The sequence below is a fragment of the Natator depressus genome, chromosome 9, assembly GCF_965152275.1.
Source record: "Natator depressus isolate rNatDep1 chromosome 9, rNatDep2.hap1, whole genome shotgun sequence".
Lineage (NCBI taxonomy): Eukaryota > Metazoa > Chordata > Testudines > Cheloniidae > Natator > Natator depressus.
The window spans coordinates 99,744,056-99,759,608 of NC_134242.1; the positions used below are offsets into that span (position 1 = coordinate 99,744,056).

The 15,553-nt window shown below is 40.7% G+C and overlaps 1 protein-coding gene across 2 annotated transcripts in view; it reads left to right on the plus strand.

Moving 5' to 3' along the window:
• Positions 1-15,553, plus strand: part of LRCH2 (leucine rich repeats and calponin homology domain containing 2) — an 89,198-nt gene that overhangs the window by 59,197 nt on the left and 14,448 nt on the right. For both annotated transcript variants that reach the window (XM_074962784.1, XM_074962783.1), the window contains 6 exons: positions 6,290-6,334; positions 9,267-9,317; positions 10,854-10,911; positions 12,740-12,852; positions 13,940-14,077; positions 14,392-14,469. In XM_074962784.1, coding sequence (XP_074818885.1) covers positions 6,290-6,334; positions 9,267-9,317; positions 10,854-10,911; positions 12,740-12,852; positions 13,940-14,077; positions 14,392-14,469 — 483 coding nt within the window. The remainder of the gene's footprint in view (positions 1-6,289; positions 6,335-9,266; positions 9,318-10,853; positions 10,912-12,739; positions 12,853-13,939; positions 14,078-14,391; positions 14,470-15,553) is intronic.

Consider the following 15,553-nt stretch of genomic DNA (forward strand, 5'->3'; position numbering starts at 1 on the left):
AAGAGGGTGGTGAAACACTGGAATGTGTTACCTAGGGAGGTGGTAGAATCTCCTTCCTTAGAAGGTTTTAAGGTCAGGCTTGACAAAGCCCTGGCTGGGATGATTTAATTGGGGATTGGTCCTGCTTTGAGCAGGGGGTTGGACTAGATGACCTCCTGAGGTCCCTTCCAGCCCTGATATTCTATGATTCTATGTCTATATGCTTGTCGATACTTATTGAACTTTGGAGTTCAGCGTTCTGAATTGTTTTGTACTGGTGGGCTGCTGTGCAATATGTTACCTGAGTAGAGCCTCGTAGTGCTTTGGTTTACATCACTGCACATACGGATGTGCTTTCCGTCATATGTCTCATATGAGATCTCATGTTGGCATTACTGTCGAGTGAAAAGGGCTTTTCTTTCTCACTGCAACACATCCTGGCTATACATTTCTGCATTTCGTAACTAACCATCACATTGTCATTCTGGATAGAATTCTTTGCATGGTTAAATCAGTGGCTTCCTCAGAAAAGATTTTTATTTGCTCAGCCAGTGTGGTGTCATCTGTAAAGTGATTGCGGCTGTGAAAACTACGATGACTGTAGTAGTATATGGCTACTGAACACCATCTCTCTGAGTAGATGGTGTTGTGGAGATACCTCATTGATCTTACTCATCTTCTTTCTGTGTGGTCGGCTACCTATGTGAATGGAGTCTGGCTTTCTCAAGGCACTAGTTGCACACAGTACTTCCTAGTTTTGGTATTTTGTAATTGTAGGATTATTTCTTTTTCTTTTTTGCTTTCCATTCACATTTGCTTTTTGGCAGGTTTAACCGTTTGTATGGCCCTTAGCTGAAATGACCAGCAAAATTGCAAAAATTGTACTGAGAAAAATTTTTAATAGAATAAAACATACAGTGAATAGTTAGTCAATATTTCTTTTTGTTTTGTGCATTCAGTGTGGCCTCAGATCTCATTTAATGTACACCATTCAAACCCAGGTCCAATACAAAATTAATTTTCTATTGGGTGTTTCCTGTGATTCTGTCGTCATAGTATCTGAGTGCTTCTCAAACTTTAATGAATTTAGCTTCACAATATGCCTGAGAGATTAGGTGATATTATTATTCTAATTTTACGGTTGGGGGATTTAAGCATAGAGAGATTAAAGCCAAAATTGTCATCTCCTCTAATTTTGGACGCCCAACTTAAAACACCGAGGTTCTGATTTTTCAGCATACTTTGTACTTTGATGGGACTATATATGTTCAAAGCATAGTTCCAGTTGACTTCAGTTGCAGCTGTGCGTGCTGAACACTTCTGCAAATTAGAACCATTTATAGCTGAAATTTAATATTAGTATATATCAGACTGAGGTAGACACCTAACATGGAAAAACTTCAGCTCAAATTGCTATAGCTCTTGGGTGGGGCTGGAAAAGCTGTTATTAAGGTTGCTCTACCATTGCTATTATAAGACCCTGTTTTCAGTAGCTTATAACTTGGGCCAAATTTTTAACGGTCAGGCTGTAATTTTCCATGCCGGGTGTCTTCCGTAAACTGGTGTGGTTTGGGGGGGGAGTGGTGTTTGTTTGTTTTTTTTAATTGTAACTAAAATGTTTATCATTTCAAAGAACGTTGCTTTGCCCATGTTATAAAATTCTGGTGACCCTTTCTTTAAAAAATCTCTAGTGCTCCTGCTTTGGAATAGAGACTTGACATTTGACAGGATGGTGGCCTTTGTGTCCAGGATGTGCCTTTTGCTGTTCCCATGAAAATCTACCCAAATTTGGCCAAATTATAAGCCTTTGAAAAATTGCAGTTCACACATGCTCAGTAGAGACATCTTAAGTTTTAGCAGCGAGAAGCTCCAAAGGTGATCTCTGCACTGGGCATGCTCCAGCCCAGGGCTGAGCAGGAGTTTCCCTGCAATTGCAGTTATGGGTTGCTGCAGACTGTGCTGGGTCTAGGTCTGAGTGCCTGAGCTAAGAACAGGGATGCAGTCTTCTGTTTCCTCATATGACCCGTTCCTCATTCAGTGCATAGGATGGTCCCCATGGGGATGAACCAGGATTGTCTAGTAAAGGAAGCTATTGTCTGTAGTCCCAGGCTTCATTTGTTCCAGAAGTTTAGAGGTGTGTAGTGAGTGAGGCAGAAGATTGCAGAAAGAATGGTTTCATAATTAAGGCAATTGAATTCTGCCCTTAATAATTTAATGGTTTTTGGCGTTTGACCTGCAGGATGCCTAGTTGCTCTGTGACGGCCACTTTGAACCTAGACAGATTTGTCAGAACATTATAAGAGCATATACGTAGACTTTCCTTATTAGAGTGGGTGCAACATTCACTAGGGTACAACGCTTTCCCAGCGACCTCGGAATATGCAATACCTTTTATTTTAGTAACATGACCTCTCCTCCATACTGGCAGGGAGGTCACCATTCTAGCTCGTTGTGAGTGAGGGATTCCCAGAGGCACAAGGAAACTGAACATTATGCTATGACCTGTCCGAGCCAGTCTTTGGACTCTCATTGATTCTTTGTTTCCCCATTCTTATGAAGGAGTAATGGTGAGATGGGGTCCCACGACTTCCATAAGGGCTGGGTGGATCCGGCCATCTAGGAGACAGTTCCCTATGTGGTAATGGCCAGTGCTGGCCCTGCTCTCCAACAACTTTTCTTCAGTTCCTTTATTTTTGGTACCCTTAACAGGCTGGTGAATTGTTAACCCAGGTATTTTGTTATATCCAATGCCGTGGATACAGAGTGTGGCAGATCCTTTAAGCTATCTAGGATTAGTCGACTGGCCCTATTAGTATTTAATCCTCCCTTTCACATGGCACACTACTTGCATCCTTCATCATGCACCACAGGGGCAGCAGGAATTCCCTCACTGTTACCCTTCAGTCCTTCTTCCTGTTCACCTGTGGAGACATTGTTAGTATTGGCAAGCACTGGTTCAAACAGTGATACATCCCATACACAGGAAATACCTGCACTCCGGTGTCATGGGCCAGGATCATTTTCAATATCGAGTACTTCCTTTTGACCTCTCTTCAGCCCCAAAGGTGTTCTTAAAGCTTTTAGTGGTGTTGTCAGATCTTGGCTGCATGTGTGTGTTCTTTCAGGGTGCTGTCCCAGCTCTGCGCAGATAGTGGACACAGCAGACCTAGATAGAACTGCTCAATAAGACCACAAGACTTGGTTTAGTAGCGAAGGCACATGGCCAGGTTTATTGCCAACGAATCATGGTCCTAGGTCCCCGGATCAATGTCTGCAGTTACACTAGCACCTGGATGCCCATGACAATGGACCAGCTCAATCAGTGGTGGGACTTTCCACTGCCCCCTAAGCCAGAGAAAGACGCTCCCTCTAAAGATCAATCTTTATACACCAGTACAGACAAGTTGCGTGATGCCCCTCAGACGTCGTTAGTTACTGCTCCCTGATGTGGTTTACCACCCATTACCTTGTACAGGTTGGTTTGATCAAAACATCTCTGTTCATCACACTGTCATCCTGACCTTATCTCTAAGAGGAGGTCAGTGTATCCTTGCAACATCTTCGGGGAGTGTGTTCCTACCATACATGGTGTTGGGGTGTTCTGGTACCACCCTTCTGGGATGTGCTTGCATGAGTGTCCTGTGCTTAGCACTTAGGAGTGTACATGTTTCTGCAATACCAGCCCTGTTCTTGCCAGGTTCTGTGAGGCTGCACACAGGCAGAGCCTGACTTCCGCTAACTTTGCTTTATATTAGCAAGGCTTGACCACTATTTTTGTTGAAGTCTTAGGCCTCATATTGGGCTTCTGATACAAGGCCTCTTGTCTCAGGCTTTCTTTCTACTACAAGTGGTGGTGGTTGCTTATCTTCAGTAAGAAGCAGTTTTAGTCTTTCTTACAAAGGAGTGCTAATTTCCACCCAGACAGCTCTCTCCCTCTTCCAGAATTGGGTCTCCAGCTAAATGTAAAGAAGTCCAAGATATTCCTCTAGAGTTCTGATGCCTTATCAAGGGTAAATCCATCAGAATCACTTACAGATAATGTGGTTCTATATCAGCAAACAGGAAGGAGCAATATCCCCTTCCCAGTACCCCGAAGCTATAAAATTATGGAACTGCTGTATAGCCAATCGGATTCAGATATCAGCTGCTTTCCTGGAGTCCAAAATGTCAAAGCCTGTTGCTCAGCAGGCGCTCCTCCCAGGACTACGAATGGGAGTTGGACTCTCAAATCCTTCATGGAATATTTCAGAGATGGGGACTTCCACAGATGGATCTGTTCACCACATCCACCAACAGGAAGTTTCCCTTATTCTGCTGAAGAGGAGGTCTAAGTCGCCTCTCTTTGGGAGACACCTTTCTGCTTCCTTGGACAGAGGACCTGTTCTACACATTCACTCCAACACTACTAATGCTAAGAGTGATGAACAAGATCAGGCAAAACAAGACCAGGGTTATCCTTGTAGTACCGACCTGACCGACACAAGTTTGGTATCTTTACCTGCTTCACCTGTGTATCCAACTGGTGCGCAAGCTTCCAATGGTCCCTCAACTCCTCTCCCAGGATGCAGATCATGTGCTTCACCTCCACCTACAGGTCCTCCATCTCCAGGCATGGCTCCTAGTTGGTTCATGGGATTAGAATCCACCTTCTTGACAGGAGTACAAATATTATTAAACAGTAAAAGGGAGTTAAGTCTAATTATTTACCTTCAGAAATGGAAGAGGTTCAACAGCTGGTGTCACCATCGCTGCCTGAAACGTCTCCTCCATCAGCCATGTTCGATTATCTGCTGGATTTAACAAATCAGGCCTATCACTTAGCTCTATTAAAGTTCATCTCACTGCAGTATCAGCTGTTCATTTCCCTCTCGAGGGATTTTCTGTTTTTGTGCACCCAATGTCATCGAGATTTATTAAGGTCTGGGTAATCTTCACCCACAGGTTAAGGATCCTGCTCAGACTTCAAATCTCAACTGGGTACTCAGATACCTTATGGGACCTCCGTTTTAATCTATGGCGACCTGCTCCTTGCTTCACTTATCTATGAAGATGGCCTTTCTAGTAGATATCACGTCAGCTCTCAGGGTTGGAGAAATTGGAGCCTTGATGGTAGACCCCCACACAATATTTTTCCAGGACAAGGTCTCTGTGACTGCACCCAAAGTTCTTACCTGAGATGCTGTCGAATTTCCGTCTTAACCAGTGTTTTTTCCTAAACCACATAAATCTCAGCAGGAGCTTTCCCTTCAAATGTTGTTTGTATGATGTACATTGGCCTTTTATATGGATAAGACTAAACAATTTCGGAAATCACCTAGACTCTCTATCTCCATTGCTGAAAGGTCAAAGAAGTACATAATCTCTTCATGGAGACTACTGAGATGGATTTCTGGCTGTATTAGTGCTTGGTATGATGCAGCTGGTGCTTTGCCTCCCCAAAGGACTGTAGCACACTCTACAAGATCACAAGCAACTTCCACAGTATTACTCAAAAATATTCCAGCATCTGAGATCTGCAGAGCTGCTGCATGGGCTTCAGTGCATACCTTTCTCAACTCTATGCATTAGTCCACGCCATCAGATCTGATGCAGCACTTGGTTCTGCTGTCCTGTCTTCAGTCTTGGACTTGATTCCGAAGCTCGCTCCCTCCTAGTAAGCATACTGCTTGGGTGTCACCTGAAGTGGAGCACCCATAAGGACACTACTCAAAGAAGTAATTATGCAGTAACTGTAGTTCAAGATGCGTGTCCCTATGGGTGCTTCACTACTGCCTTCCTTCCTCTCTGCTTCAAACTGTTCTTGTTAGTCATTCAGATACAGAAGAATTGAGGGCAGTTTGCCCGTATAGCCCTATAGGTCCTCAGAGTGTGGCACGAGGTTGTATAGAGGGCATGAGCGGGCCAAATGGACACTGCTAATGGAAAATCTCTGATCAAGGGCTGGAGAGGTGCATGTGCACCTGATGTGAAGCACCCATAGGGACATGCCTCTCAAAGAACAACTGTTATTTCACAAGGTGAGTAATCTTTTGTTTTTACTTCTGCAGCACTGCGAGCTTGGCAGCAGCCCTGTTACATAGGTAAGTAATGTGGATGGACAAAGGTAAGTAACGTGACCTGCTTGGGATCACGTCAGGAGTCAGTGACAGTCAGGACTAGAAAGTGCTAACTCCCAGCCCCGAGCCCTTCACTATTTAAAAACGTTTACTGAATGATGCCTATCTGGCAATTTGACTGATAGAGATTCCATTTGTTACAAATGAAACCCATGTTTCCTGTTTAAAAAACAAAACTTGTTTCTGTTTTGCAGTATAAGTCTTCCAGAAAGAGTTCAAGTGGAAATGAAAATGATGAGGTGAGACATGATAGTGGTAAAAAATACTTCAGAAAATTCGTTTTGTTTGTATTACTGTAGCACCTAGGAACCTAGTCAGGGACCAGGATCATGCTGTGCTAGGTGCTGTAGAAACATAACAAGGAGACTGTCCATGCCCCCAAAGACCTTACAATCTAAGTATAAAGCAAGAGACAACAGTTGCATACAGACAGATGGGAACACAAGGAAACAATGAGACAATGAAGCCTGTGGGGGATTTTTACACTTTAGTACCAGTATAGTACCGAACTAGTAATAGTTCAGATATTAAATTGAACAAAGGCAATATATACACTGCTATATATATACTGTACACAATCTTAGGTACTTCAGATGAAGTGACTCTTCCACAAAAAGCCTGTTAATATTTCCTTATGCTTTTTGCACCATATTATTTCCATAGCATCCATCAGCATGAAATGCTAATACTAGGGCTGTCGAGATTAAAAAAATTAATCGTGATTAATCACACGATTAATCACGCTGTTAATAATAAATGCCATTTATTTAAATATTTTTGGATGTTTTCTACATTTTCAAGTATTGATTTCAATTATAAAGTGTGCAGTGCTCACTTTATATTTTTTATTACAAATATTTGCACCATAAAAAACAAAAAATAGTATTTTTCAATTCACCTACTACAAGTACTGTAGTGCAATCTCTTTATCATGAAACTTTGAACTTACAAATGTAGAATTATGTACAAAAAAACTGCATTCAAAAACAAAACAATGTAAAACTTTAGAGCCTGCAAGTCCACTCAGCCCTATTTCTTGTTCAGCCAATCGCACAGACAAGTTTGTTTACATTTGCAGGAGATAATGCTGCCTACTTCTTGTTTACAGTGTCACCTGAAAGTGAGAACAGGCGTTCGCATGGCGCTGTTGTAGCCGGCGTTGCAAGATATTTACGTGCCAGATGCACTAAAGATTCATATGTCCCTTGATGCTTCAACTACCCTTCCAGAAGACATGCGTCCATGCTGATGACAGGTTCTGCTCAGTAATGATCCAAAGCAGTGCAGACCAACGCATGTCCATTTTCATTATCTGAGTCAGATGCCACCAGGAGAAGGTTGATTTTCTTTTTTGGTTGTTCGGGTTGTGCAGTTTCCACATCAGAGTGTTGCTCTTTTAAGACTTCTGAAAGTATGCTCCACATCTCATCCCTCTTAGATTTGAAAGGCACTTCAGATTTTTAAACCTTCGGTCGAGTGCTATAGCTATCTTTAGAAATCTCACATTGGTACCTTCTTTGCATTTTGTCAAATCTGCCGTGAAAGTGTTCTTAAAACAATGTACTGGGTCATCATCCAAGACTGCTAGAACATGAAATATATGGCAGAATGCATGTAAAACAGGGCAGGAGATGTACAATTCTCCCCCATGGAGTTCAGTCACAAATTTAATTAACGCATTTTTTTAACGAGTGTCATCAGCATGGAAGCAAGTCCTCTGAAATGGTGGCCAAAGCATGAAGGGGCATATGAATGTTTAGCATATCTGGCACATAGATACCTTGCAATGCCGGCTACAAAAGTGCCATGCAAATGCCTGTTCTCACTTTCAGGTGGCATTGTAAATAAGAAGTGGGCAGCATTATCTCCTGTAAATGTAAACAAACTTGTTTTTCTTAGTGATTGCTTGAACAAGAAGTAGGACTGAGTGGACTTGTGGGCTCTAAAGTTTTACACGGTTTTGTTTTCGAGTGGAGTTTTATGTAACCAAAAAAAAAAAAAATCTACATTTGTAAGTTGCACTTTCACGATATAGAGAGTACTTGTATGAGGTGAATTGAAAAATACTGTTTTTATCATTTTTACAGTGCAAATATTTATAATAAAAATAATATGAAGTGAGCACTGTGCACTTTGTATTGAGTTGTAATAGAAATCAATATATTTGAATATGTAGAAAAACATCCAAAATATTTAATAAATTGGTATTCTATTGTTTAACAGTGCGATTAAAATTGCGATTAATCGCCATTAATTTTTTTTACTTAATCATGTGAGTTAACTGTGATTTAATTGACGGCTCTAGCTAATACCATATTCATTCATGCTTAGCATTTGAAAGTCTGGAATATTGTAACGGTAGAGTTAATGTTATTTTTGAAATTCATTTTTTTTACCCTCATTTTTTTTGTCTTGTTTTTCGTTCCTTGTTGGAAATATTTAAAGCGAAACCACTGGCAAACCATAATGTTGTCCGTTACCTGTCCATTTGCAAGGTCAGGGTGGCTGAAATATTCTTTCTTTACCTTTTTTTGTCCTTTAACAATGTGGAAACACCAAAAGCAATCCTTTGGATTATTCGCAGTTACCAGTTCAACTGCTATAGTTACTCAAGTGTGAATTAGTAGATGCATCTAAAGTTAAAATCTGGAGAAAATTTGTTCTATAGTGTAGAAAAAGCTGGATCTCAAAGAAAGATCCAGTGACAACTTGCATTCTATTTTTGTGACCGTCTTTAAAGGAAAACTGCAGTAACTAGTTCCAGTCTTTTCCGAAATAATGTTTATAGATAAAGGTCTGCTCTGTGATTTAAACATTTTACAACTAAATGAAAGGACTATATTTTAAAATAACATTAGCTTGAAAATGAAATATATCAAATTGAAATGTATTTAATGAATAATAGACTTAAAACATTTTACCGTGTATTGAGGTGTTCAAGATAAAGATGTTTTACAACAGGAAATACCCTTTGTCAAATTATGGCTGTTGTACATGTGTATTTAGTTGATTTGCAATTTTTTTGATGTAGTCACTACCACTTTGCCTGACACTTGAGGAAGAAATGTTGCATGTGTCATGTCTTTCGTATGCATTTTCATAATTTCATATTATACCTATTCAAAATCATAATTTTCATTTTATAATTTCATCTCTTTGATTTCTTTTTAGCAAGACAGTGATAATACTAATGTGTCCCCACAGTCTCCTGTATCATCTGAGGTACAAGTTTGTGGTTTTTTTTTCTTTCAGTGAACATTTTCTGTGTGTGCTAATTTGTTTTCATTGTGGTTCACTGTGCAAAAACATGTAACTCTTGGACAAATCAGAAAATGTTCATCAATAGGCTTTGCTTTGAAAGAGGAATTGAAATATTGTGCAGTTGTGAAATCATTTAAAAGCAGAAATAAGTAGGAATCAAGGACAGATTCCTTGTTAACTTCCTTAACTTGTCCTGCCTCCACTACCATCAAATCTCTCACTCCCTCTGATTTTTTTTTTTTTTTTAAAGGTTGGTGTATAAGAAAGCAGCATTTGTTTTCTGCCTCTCTTATTGTAGCTGGTGAAAATAGCTACTTTGGAAGAGAGAAATCATAGCTATCATATTGAACAGAGACAGAGTGTTAGCTACCTCCATGTGTAACATTTCAGAGAGTTTTAAAAACAAGTTATGGTTTAGGACCTAGAGGAGCCAGAATTGTGAAGGGCCCCCCTCTAGTTTAAGGGGTTTCATCCCCACAGTCGTGACTCCCTTATGCATCTTTTACCTGGGCAGTGTGGTTCTCTGGCTGTTTGAAGGTTAGGAAGGAAAACGCTTTGTGGCCTGCCCATGTTGTTTCCCTGGCTGTCAGCTGCATTACAGTACTGACCCAAGAAAAAAGACACCCAATGAAGCTGAAGGTTTCCACCCACTGTCAGATGGGGATCACAAGGGTGTGGCATGAGGAAAAGTCTCCTGTATACAGCGGAGGGGGCTGGGAGAGGATTCCAAGCACATCAGGGATCTGAAGCACATCAGGAGACTGAGGAGTTAGTTTCCGTTCGCCACCTTTTGGGATGGGAAAGGCCACTGTCCCAGCTGCTGAAAGTAATTTCTTCTTGAAAACAGAAAGATAATCCCTCCTGGGTCTATTTCCCCCTACCCCCCGCCCCATTTGAGCTGCAAAGGGTGTCCATACCAGATCTTGGTTTGTACTGTCCCAGCAGAGGAGAGACAGCCTTGGATTAGTGGCTGTCTACCTGCAAGCTGCTCATTGTACAATAACCTACCCATGCTGTCATTTCCCATTGTTCTGTAAGTGGTTCTGGCCTTGCTTGCACACACAAGTAGCACCAAGTTAACTAGCATTGGCTTTTACAGAGATTTAGTTACATTATCCACACAAAGGCTGGGATCACACTTAGTGTTCACAGCTAGCTTATAAATGTGTCCACGCAGAGGCTTGCACTAGTTTAAGTTGATTTAAAAACAGATTTGAGTTAAACTTGTGCCACTTTTGTGCCTAGAAGAGGCTTATGTCTTTCTCTCATCTGCGGATGGTGAGTCTTCATTCGCTGCTTTCTTATTTTAATGTCTTCCCCATCGTTATAGCTTTTCAACTAAGTTAAAGCAGGTTCTCATGTTCTGTAAATATGATCAAAATAAACATTGTCATCATGGAAAGAAAAGTTTAGGGCGTGAAAACTTTTTTTTTTTAATTTTTCATCAAGAATTGGAGAAAATTGCAGAAAACTTGATACATTCTCTCTCTTTAACAGGACTATGAAAGGACAGACAGTAACTCTCACGGTCCGTTTGGTCTCAAACCGAGATCAGGTAAGGTGGTGCTTTCTAATACAGTATGCCACAGCACATCTTGCTTCCCACATTGGAGCTGAAGATTAGGACAGCAGAGATGTGATACTGGGACTCTTTGGAACAAATAGAAGGGGAGGGGCCACTGCATAGTACAGTGCCCATGATTGACTTCTGGCAAATGCACAGTTGGAAGAGGCGTGGCTAGATGCTCTGACAAGCTCATAACTGCACTGTCCTGAAATTGCAGTTATTTGCTACATTGATTTCTAGAGCCCTGCGCAGATCAGCAAAAATGGTCCGAATATCCGCAGATGCAGATATCCGGGGATATAAAGCAAATATCTGCGGATTTGCAGGGCTCTGTTTATTTCTCTTTTGTGTCTTTGGCCATCCTCTGGGTTGGGGGGGGGGAACAATGCAGAACTGCCTTTGGCAATCAATGGTTGGGAGTTTCACAGAGGGGCAGGCTCTTGTCCATTGAAATAATATGTGGGGTTTCAGAGTTTGCCAAACATCATTAAGCTCAGCACACTGAGGCTGCCATACCCTTGCCACTTCCAGAGAGCTGCTAACTCCTCGTAAAAGATTGTTATTTAAAGCAGACCTTAATTTTCTGAAGACTAGGAAGCAAGGCTACACATTTTTAGTTAGTGTTATTTTCTGAGATTTGCATCAGTCATATGCATGTTCTATATTAACTATTTAAAGTATAGTTAAGAAATACCGCCTTGGCCAAACAATGAGGAATTTCACTTGAACATGTGGGAGTTTCTGAGCTCATTAGGAAAAACTTGCTGTACCTCTGTACAGTATGCATCAGGTCAATCTTTTGCTATCTTAACAAATTTGTTCTTGTTTAGACTAGCTTGTAAGCACTCAGTATCAAAATGCATTCTGCAGTTGGTCATTTATTGTATCTCTGTGGACAGTTCACTCTCATGTACAGTGTGTTATAAAAAGAGTTCCACCTTTTAAGAAGTTTATGCTTTGGGTATTTCCATAGACTCAGTGATTAAGACGAGAATACACATTTTTTATGTGTAGCATGCAGTGTTGGCATTAGGAACAAGTTACATAAAATACTCACTATTGGGGATGTCTAGATTCTTTCCTCTTTCAATGTGTTTTCACAAGAATTAAACTTAAAAGTGTAATAAGTTACAATATTTCTAAATATTATGAAAATTCTTCCAAGTTAAACACTGCAAAGATATTGGTATTTGCAAGTATGAGGATAATCAAATAATAAAATAGTCACCTGCAAAGGTTTTTGATAGTGGAGAGTGATAAACCAAATGCAAACTAGAATGCTTAACGTTGTCCTTTCCATTGCAGCAGTGCAGCATTATGAAGGTTTGGTCAATAAGAAAATTCATACTCGTAACTTGTGGGTTCATAAACTTTCTCCCATGACCTACTTTTAAATATTTATTTTAATAATTTATGGTTTTTAAAAAATTCAGGGGAGTTCCTTCCACAACAGTTTTATGCTGGGCTACAGTAAAAAGCTGTAAGAATAGATATTTTCTAAAACCAGTATGGTATAACCTGTCAAAAACGAAAGCATAGTTGTGTACCCAGACAGATTTGCTACTTACCTAATTTCCAGGCACAAATGCAGACATTTGAAGGAAGAGCCAATGTGCTTCCCTTTAACACCTAGAGACTACATGTTGCTGCTAGCCCATTGAGCCTCATGCTATTGTAGTCACTTTATAGCATTGAAACATACTTGTTCTGCTTAACATTTCAATAACTATGATCTTCTTCTTTTATCTTTACTGATGGATTTTTTTTCCCATAGTGGGGGTGTTCCAAATATTGACAGCTGTCTGTTTTATCACAGCTTTCAGCCGTTCCTCTCGCCAGGACTATGGGGTAGTGGACCCTGGATTTACAATGAGGAGGAAAATGGAGCATTTAAGGGAAGAAAGGGAACAAATAAGACATCTTCGCAATGTACGTGCCCATGACTTGCTGTTTAGGCTCAAACTGGTGGGGCCACACCCTTGTGTGCTTGCTTTTCTTTGCACCAACAGCATGTACTTGTTATAAAACCTGTCTACGTGGCCCGGGCAGTGCAAGGGTGATAACTGCAGTATTGTAACTCCACTTTAGAAGGTTGTATGTAACACATCTCTCCTACCAGGGTAGGAAAGGGGGTGCAGCTGGAATACCCCTACACCATGTCAATCTGGGCCATACGTTTGACCCTTGAGAGCCAAATGCTACTGTAACATGGCACAAAGAGAATGGTGCCCACCTCTTGACTAGTGAGCTGTGCATTCTGGCATGTACCTGAAGAGTTGGCCCTGGGTTTTGAATCATCATCCCTGAATCATCAGACATGCTTTGGGGGAAGGACCTTAGCTGAAAAGAGTGTGAATAATGCCATGTTGGATTTAAATTTCAGTGTTTTGAAGAAATGTTTTCCTATATGCCTCTATTCTGAAAATCATTTTGTAAGTTACATTCTTAATTATTTAAAAAAGGTTAACTTTTTTTATGCAGCTACTAAATAATGGTTAAATAACAAACTTAGAACAGTCAGTTCTTCTTGATGATGTGTTAGTTATATTTTTTAATTCATCCTCAGATTCCCAGCTGCACGTCATCAGAGGCTGCACACATGTAAAGGGCACATAATGTACAGAGATGTCACTTAAACACTGAATCCATATCCTATATAATACCATGATAGCAGCTCCATCTCCTGCTGTAGTAGCAATTTGCTCATGTCCAGTTAAGCTGTTTAGGAGAAGCACAGCTCCTAAGATGATTAATCTAGTGTGCTTCCTGCCCCTTTTTCCATGAAGGCTTGTAATTTGTGTGGTGAACAGCACTTCTTCCTTCCTCCAACTCTCTTGCTACACAAGCGTAGGTACTTCCATCCCTCACCACTCAATTATCACTTGTCGGATGGCTGACACCCCACCTCTGCAAAATATGTTTTCACTCCAACCATCTCTGGGTGTGTCTGTGTGGGTATGACCCCCAGAGTAGAAGAAGAATAGCATGTACTATGGGCTCTTCTTCTGTTTTACAGAATCTTGAATCGAGGTTAAAAGTCATTTTGCCAGATGACATTGGAGCAGCATTGATGGATGGGGTTGTTCTTTGCCATTTAGCCAATCACATAAGGCCACGCTCTGTTGCAAGTATTCATGTACCATCACCAGCAGTGGTGAGTCAGCTCTACATCCTTTTTATTCTATCCGAAGTGAAAGCAAACTGTTGGAATTCAGCACTAGAAAACTGTGAATTATCTTCGCTGTTTTAAATGGTTATAGTATCAATTTTCATTTTATTTCAGGATGCAATAAACAAGTATTTGGTGCTACATTAAGGCTCAAGGGTTTAGCAGTCTGTTATGTACTATGTCCTTAAATTAGTTTTCTAACTTTGCTTGTTTCTAATACAACTGTTACTGAATTTGCATCATAATTATAAAGTCCTTTTATAAATGCGTAACAAAGATCTAACATCCTATCTTTACAGCCTAAACTCAGTATGGCAAAGTGCAGAAGAAATGTTGAAAACTTTCTAGATGCTTGTAAAAAATTGGGCGTGCCACAGGTATACTAATCACTTTATTGATTAATATACTTATTAATAATCACAGACAAGATATGTCAGCATTTACTTTTTGGGTTATCTAGAAAGCCTAGTAGTTAGAGCAGTGAAATAGGAGTTGGGAGACCTGTGTTCCATTCCTGGCTCTGCAACTGGCTTGCTGGGTGACCTTGGCCAGGTCACTTCCCTGTGCCTCAGTTTCAGGGGATAACGATAGTGACCTTCTTTATGAAGTGCTTTGAGATCTACTGATGAAAAGTGCTATAGAAGAGCTGTGTGTGTGTTTATGAGAAACCCTTAGTTTAGTGGCACATTGTGACATAAATAGCAATATCTGCCTAGAAAAGATCTTGGACTAGAATGAAAGGAATTTTGCAGATCACAAGGTGCATTGGCAGAGCTACATAGAAGAAGCTTGCATGGCTCTTAACTGTACTAGCTCATCTCTAATCCTTGTTACTAGTCCCTCACTTTCATTTTACCCACGCTCCTTCTTCCACCTCCTCCATGAAGGGAAAAATTAAGGGCCACATTTTCTTCTGTGCATTAGGGGAGAGGAAACTCCATGAGTCTGTATTTGCAGTAGCCACATGACTGGTCTGCCAGTGGCTGTTTAACTCCACCTCAATAGGCCAGGAAAGTGGTTTAACCCTGAAAACCACAGTTCCTTAGCTATAGCCCTGTGCTTCTGCTCCCACTCTTCATATCAGCACAACTCCTGCAGAAGTCGTGTTCCCAATGACTCTCCTACTGGCTGTAGAGAAAAAGGGTTCATGTTGAATGTAATGCTTATAAGAGAATTCCTATGGGTTTAGGTGGGAGCTGATTCATTCTTGAGTTCTGGCAGATTGTAACCCTCCTTACAGCCAAGTTGTAGTGGAGCTTCTGCAAGGACCAGGAAGGAGGAAGTCTGACACTGACCAGCACTACCCCACCCTCACTCCGTTTTGCTCCCTCTGTTTATGAAAGCAGATGGGAGTCTCTGGCCCTAAATAGTCAATAAACTAAAACTGTCAGAACCTTCTAAGAAATAGTGTTTATTTCTTCTTAGTTTAACATTTTAATGAAACAGTCTTTAGTTTTTGTT